This window comes from Caenorhabditis briggsae, assembly GCF_000004555.2.
Source record: "Caenorhabditis briggsae complete genome, chrIV, whole genome shotgun sequence".
NCBI classification, from domain to species: domain Eukaryota; kingdom Metazoa; phylum Nematoda; class Chromadorea; order Rhabditida; family Rhabditidae; genus Caenorhabditis; species Caenorhabditis briggsae.
Genome location: NC_013487.2, coordinates 1,146,897 through 1,163,464, shown reverse-complemented (window position 1 = coordinate 1,163,464; position 16,568 = coordinate 1,146,897). Strand labels below are relative to the sequence as shown.

Below are 16,568 nucleotides of genomic sequence, written 5' to 3'. Positions count from 1 at the left end.
GCTAGAAAAGCCACTTTATGACCTGTAACTTTGTTCATAGATAAGATACAGTATTCCAAATAATACCGTTTTGTAGTACTCGTGGAGCTCTATCATACTTGATTGAGTTGGTTCGAAAACATTGATTCTGAAAGAAGTTATGGCAGGGCCCGCGAAGGCCCGGATTACAAGTATGGGGAAATCTATTGAGACTTCTCTAGCAAAATATATAAGACACCAATGTTTCAGATTTTTCTAGAATTTTCTATTCCGTTGGGATTTCTAGGTTTTCATTTATATTTTTTTTTAATTTAGTTTCCGAATTTCTAATTTTAAGAATATTCAGAACTTCAGAATTCTGTGTGGAATATTCAAAAAATTCGAATCTCTGGAATTTTCTAAAAATGCATAGATCTGGAATTTTCTGGAAATTCAAAATTTTGGATTGTTCTGAATTGCAACGGACACACAAATTTGTTTGAAATTTCAATATTTTTTTTGTAATCTATACTAACTCCTTTTCCTAATTTTTCTAATTTTTCTAGAATTTTTTACATTGCATTGCTTTGGGTTGCTAGGAATTTGAGAATCTTCGAAATTCTAAAGTTTTCGAACTGTCAGAAAATTGTGAAATTTTCAAAATCGTAGAAATTCTAAATTTTAAATTTGAAGCATTTGTTTCAATTTCTGAATTCCGAATTCCAATTGTACCGAATCCTGGAGTCCTACTTTGCAAAATAGGTTTTTCGAATATTTTCTAATTCGTTGTTTTAAAAAATCGGTTTCAGAAACATTTTGAATTTTTTACTATTCACAGAGGTTTCACTGAAGTATACAGGTTTCAAAAAATTGACCGCATAGCTCACCTCTTATCATTCCAAATCGCACTAATCCAATAATCAATAGTGAAAGTTCCAGTAATTGCCGAAATATCCGAAATATCCTGTATAGTGATTTCCACTTCTACCCGAACTGGTGCCGGTTCCGGGAGAGCATTTCTAGAGTAGTTCGTCATCAGAATCCGTGCTAAATCTGTCGCCTTGGCACCAAAAGACCCAGATAGTCCGATATCGTCACATGTGAAATCCTCAATGTGTTGGTAGGTCACATCTGGAAGAATTAATTCGAAAATTGAGAATTAGAAAAATTACGTTTTCAGAATTGTGGTTATTTTGAGACTAAGTTTTTGAGAATGTTTATATACGGATTTGGCAAGAAACTAAAATAAGAATCTTCTCGAATTTCAATTCCGAAATTTCAATTTAACTTAAATTGTAAATGTTAGACAAAGATCAAATTTTTAAGTTTATCAGCATTTCAAATAGGCAGGATGGATTTGATGGTTATATTTGAAACATTAAAATCTTTGAACGGTTTAGGCTTTCACAAAAAAAAATTTTCGGTTTCAAAATTTTTGTAAGTTTTGGAACTTATTCGTGTTAAACAATCGCGATGGATTTCTAGTTTGGAAAAATGGAATACAAAAATACATTCCATACAAAAATTGAGAAACTTCGAACGAAAAAATTTTCATCGAAAATCTATCATGGAGTTGACCACCAAAAACTTGGAAATTTTCGAAAAAAATTAACTTTGAAAAAATTGATATTTTCTGCTTCTCAAAGTTTGAAAATCGGCAAAAACGCAAAAACTCTGGCCAAAAACATGTTTTGAGCCCTGAATAGATGTCTAGGGATTTGATCAAAAAATGCAAAAGATAATTTCAAAAGAAGGAATCGAACCCCAGACATTCAGCTTATAACACACAGGTCCTGGGCGCGCATGCGCATAATGGATGGGCGACGGAGGACGCGCCGATGAATTGGGTACAGGGAAAGGACGCCGGTATGGGGCATATACGGGGCATATGGGGCACACCGCCGCCGCAAAGCATCTCCTCGCCTGGCTTGCTGGCACTCGATGAAATGAACTAAAACGTTGATTGGGGGTTCCTAGAAGTAACAGTTAAGTTCTATTGTGATGTGATTTTGTTCAGGTCTTCCGATTTCGTACTTTTCCTTTATTATTCCATATTCTTTTATATTTTGAACGACATATTACTGATTTTTCGAAACTCAATGTTTTGGTTTTGAAAAAGGCTTATGTCAGTTTCCATTTAAATTTGATATGCAGAAAAAAATGGGAAAAAATTCGCTAAAAATTGTTTTTTTTTCATTTGTTCAAAAAATTTCTCACTTTCACTTTTTTGAAATGTATGAAAAATTTAAAAATTTAATAATTTACACTTTGTAATTATTGTATACTTACCAACTTACCTTTTACTCCACCTGTAAATTCGATTTTTACAATAATTACAAAGTGAAATCAAAAAAAATCTCAATATCACCTATTTTGGCGAAAAACATAGCAATTAACGAGTGAAAGACATGCTTCTGCAAGAATTCAGCGATTTTTTTTCTGCCATAACTCTTTTTCACAAAAAACATCGAAGGAATAATCGAAAAACCAGAAATGTAGGCTCGAATTGACGAAAAATTGACAAAGTTGCCGGTGTGGATTTACGGTAAACAATGGGCGCATCCGGGATTTCGGAGTGTTGTAGTCGGCCTACCGTATCAGACCCATATCGCACACATCGCCCACCCACCCAGAATCTAGAATCCATCTAGGATACGCGCGCATTCGGAACACTCGATTCAGCCTCTCCCGCATCGCACACATATGAGACTCATCGCAGCTCGTTGTTCGCGATATGTGTCAAACGGACTTCTAGAGGATCGCATATGGATCGGGTCCTTTATGCGCATCATCGCCCAGGACCTGTGACACGCGCCCACAACCACCCGGCCACCTCAACGCTGGGAACGACAGTGCGTAAGTGTGTACATGTCAACGGTGTTTCCGGAAGTTCCCGGGAGGCGAAATAACGGAGAAAAGTGAGGTTAAGAAATTGGAAACTTTCAGACAAAAATTTTCAGCATTTTTGGAAAAAGTGCATATACAGATTTTGACAGGGGCTTTTTGAGCGCGTCAACTAACCCCTGTCAAAAAATAAGAAAATTCTGAAATCCTTTCTAAAACGACCTCCCTTGTAAAATATATATTCAGAAAATGTTAAAAACCGAAAATCATAACGTTTCGATTTCAATTAGTGAAGACAATATGAAAAGCAAGTTGTGAATCAGTGATTCCAAGAGTTAACGAAAAAGGAATAGTCTTTAAATTTTATTTTACAAACTCACGAAAAGGAACCATTAATCGAAACAGATAAGAATGTTTAATGGCTAATTTCAAAACAGTGAAAAATTTTTACTTGACAAATTATGGATTTTACAAAAATTTCTTGATTTTTGTGTTTTGACAAATGGTTCCCAACCAAGAATATTTACAGTTTTATAATACAAAGATGTAAACAATTTGTATCAGAAACTTTTCGAATATATATTTTGTTAATGTTACGGTTACAAACTGATTGTAAATTTTCCATTGATTTGTGGTAACCAATATTCTTTCGATTCCCTAAAGTTTACAAATTTGAAAAACGTTAATAACCGAGTAATCATTCTTTTGGTTCTAGCCTGATGAGAGACTTCTTCGATCTTCTGGAATTTTGATTCATCTTTACAAGGTTGAACGTATTAGCAATAAAAAACAGACAAGAAAATTTGGTCACTATCGGATACAGTAAAAACTTTCAATTGTTTTTTGAAGTTACGGATTTCAGTGTTAAAAATTCGAAAAAAATTTAATACAGTTTCAAATTTTTCATAAATCTTGAAGTATTGGTTATTAGTGATTGCTTGTACTTAATCTTTTATCTTTAATCTTTTTATCTTTTTTTCAAAAAATTGATATTTTTTCGTTTGGAATTTCTAGGCCATATTTTGAAATTGGTTAGAAAAGACTATTTTCCATATTGGTTTCGGAAACTTCAATTTAACTTTTTTTTTAATTAAGCTCACCGTGTATCCTCGCCGACATGAGAATCGTTTCGATGAACAGCGCCTGAAAAAGAAACAAAAAATCCATGAATGTGAGCAAAAAAGAGAAAAAATTGAGATGTCTCAATTTTGTGAAAATTTGATTTTTTCGCTTTTTTTTAAGTTTTATAGAGACTAAAAAGAGAGAAGGATCAGAAATCAAGGGAATATTTCGAATTTTTCTCAGTTTTGCATAGTAAAAATAAGTAGATTTCTGAAAAATTTGAAATAGCTAAAAATAATATATTCCTAATGATTTTTCTTTTGAAATTTAAAAAAAACAGTTTTTCCGGTTCCACATTTTCTTTAAACTTGTATTAAATGTTTTATTTTCATTAATTCCTTTACATACCTTAGGAATTATGAAAATCAAAAAATTGAAGAAAAACCACAATTTTGAAACCTTCGTTATTTGAAAAAACTACTGGAACTTTTTTTTTTAATTTCAAAAAAAAGTCTGTTTCAAGTTTCCCATGAAATCCTGAATCAAAATTTTCCCTTAATTTGGCCTCTATTCTGTTAACTTTTTGAGATTTCTAATTTTCATTAAAAAATTTTTCGGTTTCATTTTTCCCTCAACTTCACTTAAATTTGCTATCTTATTTGTTCCTTTATAGTGCTGATAAGCAAAAAAACATACCTGGATACTGTAGATCATCAGAGACTACTTGTTCCTTGGGCCAAAGTTCATAGATATTCCATGACGCAAAAGAATAATCCAGGTTGCAAAATACAAAAAAATCTCACTAGATTTCTTATAAAAAGAAAAATGTAGAATATAAAACGTCAGAGGGTGTGAAGAGATGTGTCAAGAGGCAAAAGGACCCTCCGTGCCGTTCAAATTGGGTTAAAATGGATAGAGTGAAGAAAAATGGAGAGAAAATTCCAGAAGAAGAAGAAGGAGGAGGAGGGGGAGAATCCCACATACATCATGCTTTCTGGGGGTGGACAACACCTTTTTGAACTATTGGGTTAAGAAGAAAACACAGAAAATCAGAATACCAAGAATAAAAACAAAACAAAGAAGTTGTGAGGGCATTTTAGTGGTAATTTACAGGCTTGAAGGGTGAAGGAGTCCAATTCCCCATGGGAAGCTCCGCCCCTTTTCTTCAGCAAAAGGGTCAATAAACATAATAAATCGATGAGCATGACTACATCAAACATGAGAAAAAGGTAATTTCGTTAACGTACCATTCTGAAAAACGCATCTTCCATTTTGAGCTCAATTATCTCGATTCCCATGGAAGGTATCGAAAAGTAGTCAATTGATACAATGTTTATCATATTATCATTAAAATTTTATCAGTTGAATAATGTCTGATACCTCTTATAGAAACCAAGAAAAAAGAGTCGAAGTTAAACGGCTGTTAAAATCTGGGGGTTTGACTTTGACAGTGTTTGATTAGGTTACCGTAAGAGATAACAAAAATTTGTCAACTAATGAAATATTTTTCATAATATCAGCTACAGTTTATCAGTTGACAAACTTTTGATATCACTTATAGGAATCGAGATAATTGAGTTCAAAGTGAAGAGTAGCGTTTAATTGAAGAATTTGCTGTAATCGGATCTTTGCTGTATCTGTTTTGCAATCGGATCATCGTTAGTAATTAACTTCACATACTAATATTCTATTTGAAACATTTTTGTTTATTTCGAATTATTCGGATTTTCTATGTGCCTTCAAAGTTTAAACAAGACAACTCCTCTAGTCGCCCTTTTCTTCTCCTCTCCTCCTCTCTCTCTCTGCGTCTCCCCCCTCCGCCACTTCACCCTGTCTTATAATCGCCTTCCATTCCCCTCACTCCCGTCGGTTCCATGGTGTAGCGGTTAGCACTCAGGACTTTGAATCCTGCGACCCGAGTTCAAATCTCGGTGGAACCTATCGCTTTTTGGTTTTGTGTTAGGGGTAGAATATGGGTTAGATTATGTTTTAATTGATTTTTGAATTGAAAACGACAGAAATTTGGCTTTTTTCACATATTTTCTGTTGGTAACCGAGGAATGATTAATATAATTTTCAAAAACTAAATATGATGAATATGGAACAGAAACTTTCAATTTTTTCCGAATTTTTGAATGAAAATTCACTTGTTTCCTGATTTAGAGTAATGCCTCAAATCAATAAAAAATTAATAAGCCATTATTATTCTTATGAATTCGGAATTCCATGATTTTGATATCACATTGCCTAAAAAAGCAAAATTTCCCTGCAAATTCAGAGAACATTAATGCATACGACAGAATACTAAAAAAAAACTATAAGACATAATTCATAAGTTTCCAACACTCATCGACTATCATCAAAAAATTCCGATCTTCGAGAGAACTTAGGGATGAGAACAGGTGTTTGAAATTGACGAAATTTAGAAAAAATATTTTAATATCTCGTCGAAACATTGTTTTTCGAAATATCGTACCAGTTTTTTTTCCGAAATTTTGCATCGAAAAATTCACCGAAGTTTCGTTCAAAATTCATGAAAATCTGCCAATTTCATCAATATTGAGCAAGATTTTCGTCAAAAAAATAGAGTTTCGCCAAATTTCTATTAAATTGTGGAGTTCCCGGAATATTTTTGACTGAAAAAGTACGAAAATTTTCTGATTTCAAAACACATTTTGAAGTAGGCTACTTTTCACAGAGGGCTCTTCTATTGCGGGGGCTCTTCTATTACAGGGGCCCTTCTGTTTTTCCAACCCACCCCCCCCCCCCCCCATCTCGGAGGGCCTTTTTATTAGAGGGTGATTTCATTAAAGAGGCCCTTTTAATACAGGTTTTACGGTAGTGTCAAAAATATGAAAAACACGAATTTTGCCTTTTGATTACCACATTTATGAAAATTCAAAACATTCTCTGGAAGTCCGAAAATTTTGTTTTTTTTTTCAAATAATCTTTCAACCAGTCGACTTTTCGTCGACTTTTCAAAGAGATTTTCGGAGTCTGATAATATCCTGAAACATTTCTGACAAACACAGTACCTCTTTCAAAGCTAGACAACAGCTAGAAAACCAGAAAATGATTTTTTGTGTTAGTTTTTAACTTTTACCACAGTGACATCAAATTCGCAGTGGCATTATATTAGGGGCTGGCACTCTATTGTTTGGAGGTGCTCTAGGATGGCACTATATTAGAGGCTGGCATTCAATTAGGGTTGGCTATCTAATAGAGTTTTTCCGGTAGTTTCCAGATCAGATACTACGTCAGAAAAAAGAGCCACCTGACTCCCTTCCAAAAAAGACCCAAATCCAAAATTCCAACCAGAAATCATAATCATTGATATCATAGAACATCTCTCAGTCAGGACTTCAATAATTCATGTGGTCCATCACTCATCTGTCTTCTCCAACAAGTCAACAAGATTTTCAGCCAAAACAATTTTTCAGCCAACAACATTGATTCTTGACCGAAATTTCAATTCTGCAATTGAAAATGACCAAGGAGAAGAATGGGACAACGACAACAACGACTATCCCAATGCCGAATCCCGTAAGTTTTTTTTTCTTTTTTTTTGTTATCAATTTTTGTCAATAGGAACTAGTTCTAAATGTGTTTTGTTGTAGTAGTGGAGGAGATTTTTCTTCCTTCATCTAATTTCCCTGTCAATTTTCTAATCTTCATTTTATAGAAACCACGACTGTCGGCGATGACCGTGAACTACAACCAGGAAGTGTCTTCTGTGAATTCGTTCACTTTTGTCAAGTTGTTGATGACGTAAGTGCGAAGACGTTCTTTTGGTTTTTAATTATGATTGGGGTAATTAAAAGTGTACTTAGGAAAATTAAAGGAGACGTTTATATACAAAAAATATTTTTCCAGTTGATTTTGGGCACTTTCAGGAGCCTGTAGCTTGGCTGTCAAGATTCCGATCACTCTAAATTTTTGGAGGATGTAAAACAGGCCTAGGTTGAAAATGTATTGACTTGACTTTCTGAACAATGAAGATAGTTATAGAAAAACCAGCAAGCTGGTGCGCCTTCGGCGCGATTCAATCTATTTTTTCAAATGTTCGTCGCTTCGTTTCTCAATTTTTCGAAATAAAAGGGTCACGTAAATATATATGTGTTTTTCAATTTTTTCAAAAGTCCACAGACGGACACGAGGACGGACAGACGCCTCTAGCGTTTTATTAATAAGAAAGATCAAACCACTGTTTACTGTCAGTTAAAAATGTTTGAAACTTAATTGGATTGCCTGGAACAGCCAATTTAAAGTATTCAGTTTTCCAAAAAGATATTTGAAGGATAAATAGGGTTTCTATAGCTTTTTTCAATATAGCTCCGTTTTTGTTTAGTTTTTTCATTTTCAGACTCATCTAACAAAATCTACTACAGTACTGGTCAATAAGATCTACAAAAACATAGTTTTCAATTGATTTTCGGCAATTTTCAGGATTCTGAAGCTTGTCGAGTTGGCAAGTTTCCTATCACTTTGAAAATTTCAGAGCGTCTGAAACAGTCCTAGATTTAAAACTTTGCGTTCACAGTTTTTTGCAAATTCCTATTTTTGTGGCCCGTTTATGCATTGAAAAAGTGACTTTCAGAAACCAACAAATTGTTGAAAAACTAGGAATTTTCAAAAAATTCTGTGAACGCAAAGTTTTCAATCTAGGTCTGTTCTACATCGTCCGAAATTTTCAAAGTTATTGGAAACTTGACAGACAAGCTTTAGACTCGTTAAAATGCTTATGATTTTGCATATCTTATTGACCGGTACTGTAGGTGGTTCATCCATAGACGACATTTTCAATCGCGTAGCTCAAAGACGTATTTTCTTTGAAAAAACTTTAAATATTCACATTTGTTTAGTCACCACCCAATTGGATTTTTATTCAAAATTTTTTTGAATTTGGTATGTTTCTTACTTAAAAAACCTCAAAATCAAAGCTCTCCAAAACCAGTTTAGAATTTTGAGATTTGCCTGAAACATTCACAGTGTACTGAACAAAAATATATCTTTAATTTTGTATTTAAAAATTATTATGTACTAATTTTTTAAATTGGAAAAACGTATTTTGAAGAAAAGTGACTATATGATTTTTGAACTTCTAAAATTTTCTAACCAGTCGGGCTCATGTGAACTACTTTTTTATATTTTCACAGAAAAAGGTCCCATAATTTCATTTTATTTTGTAATCCCTGAGAAAATTAGAAATATAAATTATTTTCATAAATAGTTTTCAAAGTTTGGTTTACTATTAGCCAACCTGATTGAAAATGTTTAAAAATTGTCAAAAAATGTGTTTCATGAAACTGTAATTCATCGAATTTTTATTTCTGTTTGCTTTAGTCTGATTCCCAAATATTCTTATAAAAGTAACATTTTCCAGATGGCGTGGTTCGATATGGAAATCTGTGAAATGCGAATTAACAATGTGGATTTTAGCGTTTGCCGCTGTTCAAAGTGTCTATCGATATCTGATGACCGAGGATCAGCAGAAGTGAGTTTTTGACTGTGTAGCTGGCTAAGCTAGCTAAGCTCGTAGCTCCAATACTTCCGCACAATTTTTGTTCAATTTTCTATTGGATGTATCGTAGAAAGACAGCGAGAGTTGGGAAAAAACGATTTCCACCAATTACAAACATTCTGAAACAGCGAAAGTGTTTTTCTGACTTTCAGATTCTTCGAATACGCAGCCGTTCATTTGAATGTGCGCCTGGTCCATATCCCATTAACTTTCATGCTCGGATTCTTTGTTACGATTGTGGTGGATAGATGGAGATCCGTTTTTACCAATATTGGATTTATCGAGAAGTAGGAGCTTTTTGGGAATCTAGAGAACTTTTTTGTGTCTTCTAGAACCTTCTAGAACCATCTAGGACCATCTAGATCCTTCTATAATCCTCTTTTAAGCAGTACCTTCCAGCGTTGCTCTCTCTGTCGGTACCTTAGTCTCTGGTACTGATCATGCTGCAAAGGTGCTCCGTCGCACTATCATTCGATATTTGGTGTTGTCTCAAGTCCTAGTCCTCCGTGACATCTCAATGCGTGTACGTCGTAGATTCCCGACAATGGAATCACTGGTAACTGGAGGATTTTTGTACCGTGATGAGTTGGAAAAAATGTACAAATGTGAAACGATGTATAACAAGTACTGGCTACCAACACATTGGGCAAATCAATTGGTACATAAAGCAATGTTTGAGACAAAGAATGTAGATTCGGTGCAGAGTATGAATTCGGTGTTGATGGTGAGTATATTTAAGAAGCTCTATTATGAAATATGGGATTCGACTGGGTTGGTTGATAGGTACTTGTGCGCCAAACCGAACGTTATTTTGGAAATAATCTCGGTCATTCAAATACTTCTGAAACCAGAAGCACCTTAACCAAAAAGCCAAAGCCCTGCTTCCAATAGCATTAGTTTGAATCTTAAAATTACTTTTTAATGGATAGACAATTTATTGATGAAAATTGATTAAATCCTATCGTATTCGCTAAATATTAATTGACTATTTCACAACAAAATTAAAAAGTACCTGAAACAGTTTTTCAATTAAGAAAGTTTGGGTCATAAAGCTTCAATTCATAATAATCACTCATCAATTCAACGCCCAAAAAATTTACGGAGGATTGCCTTGAAAATTTCCTACTGAAATTCAAAGAGAACCTGCAACAGATTTTTTTTCAAATTCCAAAAGAAAATTATTCTTCCAGATTCATTTAATGAATATTTTGAGGCATTTTGGAATATTAGACGGTTGAATTCCAAAACAGCAGCTAGACTCCACCCATTTGTTGTGCAAAAATAACAATAGTTTCCAACAGGTTTCGCATCCCCAATAATTCAAGAACATCACACAAAATTCAAAATAAATCTGAAAGTGTAATGTATTAATGAAGAAAAAAACGGAATTTTCCAGTTTCATTTAGTTTCTATAATGTTAAGTTTTTCAAAAATTCATTTTTGGTAGTACACGGCCTCCCACAGAACATTTTCGAACTGCAAATCAATTTTTGATCTACAGAAAAAAGCTTGGCGCGATCACAATTGCAGGTCTAAAACCATAATTTCAGAATTTTTTATCTGATTTTGTGGAAAAAACTATTCCAAAAATGGTCATTTTTGAGAGTTTTTTACAGAAAATTTTTTTAAACAGAAATTTTGACATTTCTAGGAGTTCTATAGCTTAAAAGAACTGCAATGATTTATTCTTCATTTTGTATGGATGAATTTTTGATTCGTCTGATGAAACTTTTCTTATAATCAAAAAACCTCACGAAATTGCACAAAATCGCATTTTTGCGTTGTTTTTTATTATAAAAAAAGTTTTAAATTTTTCTTCCGGAAAACGACCATACATAAATCTATAACCACTAATTAATATTTTAAGAATCATTTGAATCATCTTGGAACTCCACAAAATCAGATAAAAAATTCTGAAATTATGTTTTTCGACCTGTAATTGTGATCGCGCCAAATTTTTTTTCTTTAGATCAACAATTAATTTGCAGTTCGGAAATGTTCTGTGGGAGACCGTGTAGTACACATAAAACTTTCTTTATTACTGATTAACGTTTTATCTGAACTTCAATTATGAAATCAGAATACTTTAAAGGTGGGGGGACATGAAAAAAATAATGTTCTCGGAATTCCGTTCAAAGATGCCCCTCGAGGAGTTGAACTAGTGAAGGCGAGGATTGAGGGTGCGGCGCCGCTACCGACTGAGCCACGCGGGCAAAGAGAAAGCGCACGCCCGATTGCATACATAAAGGCGAGGACGACAGCTGTACGCAGAGTGACATTAAGCGTTGTACACCGTGACGGTAGAATGCATACTCTAGCTACAAAAAAACTACGAAAAATCTCCTGTCCCCCCACCTTTAAATTTTTTTGTTTTCCATCAAACGTAAAAATTTTTATGTTCTAGTCTTCAATCAAAACGTACATATTAACAAAAACAAATTCCACTAAACTTCAAAAAAGATTTGAAACTGTGAAAATATCCCCCAATTTTTTCCAAATTCCAGAACATCAAAGAATTCCGCCAATCGATGGAGATGCTCACCAAATATGATTGGGTCCCAATTCCAATCGCTTATCCACAGGTAACATAAAAACTTACACTAAAAACTTGTTAGAGGAGTATTTAGTTATCAATTATTCAAGTTAAGACTATGTACATATAATACTTAACATTGAAACAGATAAAAAATCAGGCTGATTTTTGTTGATTCAACTAGTAGAAGTCCATATACCTCATTTCTTGTAGAAGATATCAGAAAGTTGCCAACTGATAAAATGTTTTTCATGATATCACCAATATTTTATCAGTTGACAGATTTTTGATATATCGCATAGTAATTGAGATAATTGAGCTTAAACTTGAGAGCATATGAGCCCTTCTATTACAGGTTTATCGATTTCAGACTGTTTGAAATAAAATCTTTCAGGTAGTCTTCCTGGCCGTCCGTGTCTACTTCATCATTTGCTTAATCTCTCGTCAATACCTTTTATCAGCTCCTCCAACCGAAGCACAATCAGTTGTTCCAGTTATGACGATTCTTCAGTTCATTTTCTTTGTAGGCTGGATGAAGGTGAGTACTGCTAGCCGAGCCGGTTTCGGCCGGCCGTACGATAGTCTTGCTATCCGTATTTACCGTTGTAATTAACAACACACAACTATAAATTATTGAATAAAAATATTTAGTAGTTAAATTATGGCATTTTTGAAACAGCAACTTGACAAAGACCTTTACCCAATTTATCTGAACCAATTGATTAGTAAATAATTCATTTTCCAGGTCGCAGAGGCCCTTCTGAATCCTCTTGGAGAAGATGACGATGATTTTGAGTGCAACTGGTTGATCGATAGAAATATGTCGACTGGTATCGAGATCGTTGACACGTGCCACGACTCTTGTCCACCATTGAAACTCGAGGAGCCGGATGATGAGAAGGGAACCATGTATTGGTGCCAGTGAGTTTCGCTATTTGAAGAAGCACTGAGGTTTTTAAATTCTTTTTTGTCTTATGGACTTTTTGAAATAGTGAAACAAATGGTTTTTTCGGGACGCTCTAAAAAATGCCCATTTTCAAACTCAATCATCTCGTTCTTAGAAAGGATATCAGAATTTTGTCAACTGATAAAAAGTTATATTATGATAAACATGTTATCAGTTTACAAACTTTTGATATCTTCCATATGAATCGAGATAAATTAACCTATAATGAACAAGGATCGCATCAACATCATCCTAACTGCTGAAAATATGATTCTGAAACGGCAAAAAAATATTATTTCGAAAAATTGATTTTTCAGCCCAACAAAAAATGGTTCTCAAGCTCCGCCAACAGCAGTTGCCATTTCTCAACACAAGAATCCATTTTCAAAAGTGCTCAACATGGTGCATCCATCACAAACTGAATCTTCACCTCCTTCGTATCGTCTTGAAGTTCCGAAATGATTTTTTCTTCAAAAAAAAATAAAAAGAGGAATAAATATCTGGGTTTTGAACAATATGCAATGTTTATATGAAAACTATTTTGGGAGAAATCAGTTTCTTGAAACCGAAATTAGTACTGGCATTGTATATAATCAAATTCCTTAAACTTCCAAACTACAAAGTGTTTTTTAATAGAGAAGTTTTTTTCAACTGTTTCAGAACAATATTAAAATTTCAAAACCTGGATACTGTTTCTTCAATGTGAATGACTGTGAAAATTAATACTTCATATTGAATGAAGTCACATTATCGAATTCTAATGAATCGCGTTTACATTGAAGTTTTCATGTAAAAGTGATTTTTTAAAACTTCAACTGTTTGAAGCGCCGGAGGCGCGGCAAACAGGCTAAAAAATCTAGGTCATGACCTAAATCTAGGTCATGACCTGAGTTTTAAAACACCAAGTAGAACAGTTTTAAATTGATTTTCTTATTGCAACATAACTTGTCGATTTTGAAATATATAGTGTTTTTTTAAAGAAATTCTCTATTTCAAACATATGACACTTTGCACATCAAAATTTCGACAACATTCAGATCATTTTCATAGAATTCAGAAAAATTATTCATATTTTTCCGATTTCGACAATTTTTTCTTTGCCTTTCGAATATGTATTTTCGGAGAATATGATTTCAATGAGATGGATTTCATTATAGTGACAGTTGGAAATAGTTCTGTAATCAGGTTTTTTTTTTGAGAAAAATTCATGATTTTGTAAAGTAGAGAAGAGTAGTCAACGGTGAATGGCAAATTTTCGAAATAATATAAAAAATCTGAAACAGTAATTCTGACCCAGATTTTTTCTAGGTCATGACCTAGATTTTTCAGGTCATGACCCAATTTTTTCTAGGTCATGACCTAGATTTTTCAGGTCATGACCCAATTTTTTCTAGGTCATGACCTAGATTTTTTAGATCATGACCTAGATTTTTCAGGTCATGGCCCAATTTTTTCTAGGTCATGACCTAGATTTTTCAGGTCATGACCCAATTTTTTCTAGGTCATGACCTAGATTTTTTAGGTCATGACCTATATTTTTCTAGGCCATGACATAATTTTTTCTAGGTCATGACATAGATTTTTCTAGGTCATTACCTATTTTTTTAAGGTTATGACCTAGTTTTTTCTTAGGTCATGAGCAATATTTTTCTAGGTCATGACCAATATTTTTCTAGGTCATGACCTAATTTTTTCTAGGTCATGACGTAGATGTTTTTAGACAAATTTGTATCTGACCAGCCTGTTTGCCGCGCCTCCGGCGCTTCAAACAGTTGAAGTTTTAAACAAATTTCGTCACGTTTAAATAACACTTGAATTTTTTTTATAAAATCTATCAAGGCAACCATTTTTTTTGTTAAGATTATCATAATATATTTTACAGGAACCGAGGAGGAGTTGGTCAAAGTTTACGGTTAGAAAACACAGTGAGCTTTGAGCCAATTTATCTCGCTTCAGGTGAAAGATATCACAAAGTGTTACACTGACAAAATGCTTATTATAATATAAGAAATATTCCACCAGTTCACTACTTTTTGGTATCGTACACAGAAACCGAGATACATTGACTGAAAGTCGAAAGTTACGGTTTATATTCCGATACTTTGAAGTTTATTTTAAATACGGTGCTGAACCTCCTGGTCTCCGGTTACAGTACCCGTCACCTTATAAAGAGGTACCGTAACTTTTGAGGGACTTCTGTTTTCATTGACTATATTCGGAAACAGCTAATTAGCTGACTTTAAAATAACGTTTTTCAAAAATTCACTATTTCAGACATATCATATTTTGCGATTCAAAATGTCGACGACATTAGAACAATTCACAAGATTCAGAAAAAGTGCCATATTTTTTCCGTATCCGACAAGCGCTTCCGAAAACTAAAAATGCCCGATTTTTTCTTTTTTTTCAAAATAACATTTTCGGAAAATAATATTTAAATAAGATAGATTTCATCATTGTGACATTTGGACATTTTTTTGAAATTCGTATTTTTTATTTTGAAACAGTTGACGAGCAGAATTGCATTAGTTTTCGAAATATTATAATATCAAAATTCTGAAACAGTAATTTTTTGTACTGGGGTTTCTTGAAAATTTGGGGATTATCAAACCAACAGGATAAAATTTACAGTTTTTTTCTGTTCCAGAATATCCTCAAAATCAGGTTCTGTAGCTCAATCCAATTGGTCTGGTATTGTCCCGTCGTACTACGTAAAACCTGTCTGAATTTTTTCTGTTCCACAATGTTTCTAATTTCAGATATTATAACTTGAACCATTGGGACAGCATTGGGCCTATATCCGTAAAACCGATTGCAGATAAAATGTTTATCATAGAATTTCAAACATTTTGCTAGTTGACCACTTTTCGATACCTCTTTCAGAAACCTAGATAATTAGGGTCTAATTTAGAGGTCCCATTTTTTGTGACCCCTCCAGCTAGGTGGGTCCTGACCCCCCTAGAGGGGGGGGGGGTCACTAAAAAAGGAGTGTGGACCAAAAAAGTTCATATACCTATATTATGTAAAAATGTGTGTTTTACCCCCATCCACTCACACCTACCCCTTCCGCCGATTAGTGTCCTTACACCTTTTTCACTAGTTTTTTTGCTCCCTACATTTTTTAAGGGACCCTAGAGGACCCCAGACGTCTTCAATCGGAAAAATTGTCACTTTTTCCGTTTTTCTTCCGTTTCACGGCTTTCTTTGTAACCCATGGATACCACTTTTCGGCGGAAAAAAGAGAAACATGAATAGTCTATATATTCATAAGAGCTCATCCTTCTTTTCTCGCCGCGCCCATTTTTGGCCTCTTTACATGGGTCATGAGGGTGGTGCTTTTCTGTTGCTCATGTTTAAAGGATTGAATTTCAAAAAAAAGGAAGGGAAGTGCGCTAGAATTTCCCTCAAATTGGACCTTTTGTCTCTACTCTTTATTTTTTGGAACTTTTTATTTCATTTTTGGTGGGGAAGAATTTCTGTTTCAAATATGCATTTTTTGAATTTCAGTTCTATTGAAAATAGTGATGTACGTATACAGTTTTCTAATAGAATTTATACCAAGAATTCGGATTTTTTTCAAACAAAAGAAATCATTTTCATTTATTCTATTTTTGCTTTTATTTTTCATTTTTTTATGGGTAAAAAATTCCTGTTTCAAATATGTACTTTTTTGGATTCCAATTTGGTTAAAATTAGTGGTAAGA

At 33.8% G+C, this 16,568-nt stretch overlaps 2 protein-coding genes and 1 non-coding gene across 3 annotated transcripts in view; 2 read left to right on the top strand and 1 right to left on the bottom strand.

Moving 5' to 3' along the window:
• CBG13727 overlaps nt 1–3,969 on the bottom strand; it is a gene marked incomplete at both ends in the record, with an annotated part of 9,405 nt that extends 5,436 nt beyond the window's left edge. The window contains 3 exons of the mRNA XM_045244803.1: nt 1; nt 846–1,089; nt 3,903–3,969. The exon at nt 1 is cut by the window's left edge and continues 1,866 nt beyond it. Coding sequence (XP_045095241.1) covers nt 1; nt 846–1,089; nt 3,903–3,969 — 312 coding nt within the window. The remainder of the gene's footprint in view (nt 2–845; nt 1,090–3,902) is intronic.
• A 1,763-nt stretch (nt 3,970–5,732) lies between these two features.
• On the top strand, nt 5,733–5,804 carry CBG28751. Its single transcript has one exon. It is a non-coding gene (tRNA).
• A 1,546-nt stretch (nt 5,805–7,350) lies between these two features.
• Nucleotides 7,351–13,326, top strand: CBG13726 (the record flags this gene model as incomplete). Its single annotated transcript, XM_045244802.1, has 9 exons — nt 7,351–7,407; nt 7,547–7,632; nt 9,248–9,358; nt 9,538–9,672; nt 9,785–10,109; nt 11,890–11,967; nt 12,313–12,456; nt 12,757–12,839; nt 13,182–13,326. 9 exons carry the CDS (start codon nt 7,351–7,353, stop codon nt 13,324–13,326), a joined length of 1,164 nt encoding a protein of 387 aa, XP_045095240.1.
• Nucleotides 13,327–16,568: the final 3,242 nt, after the last annotated feature.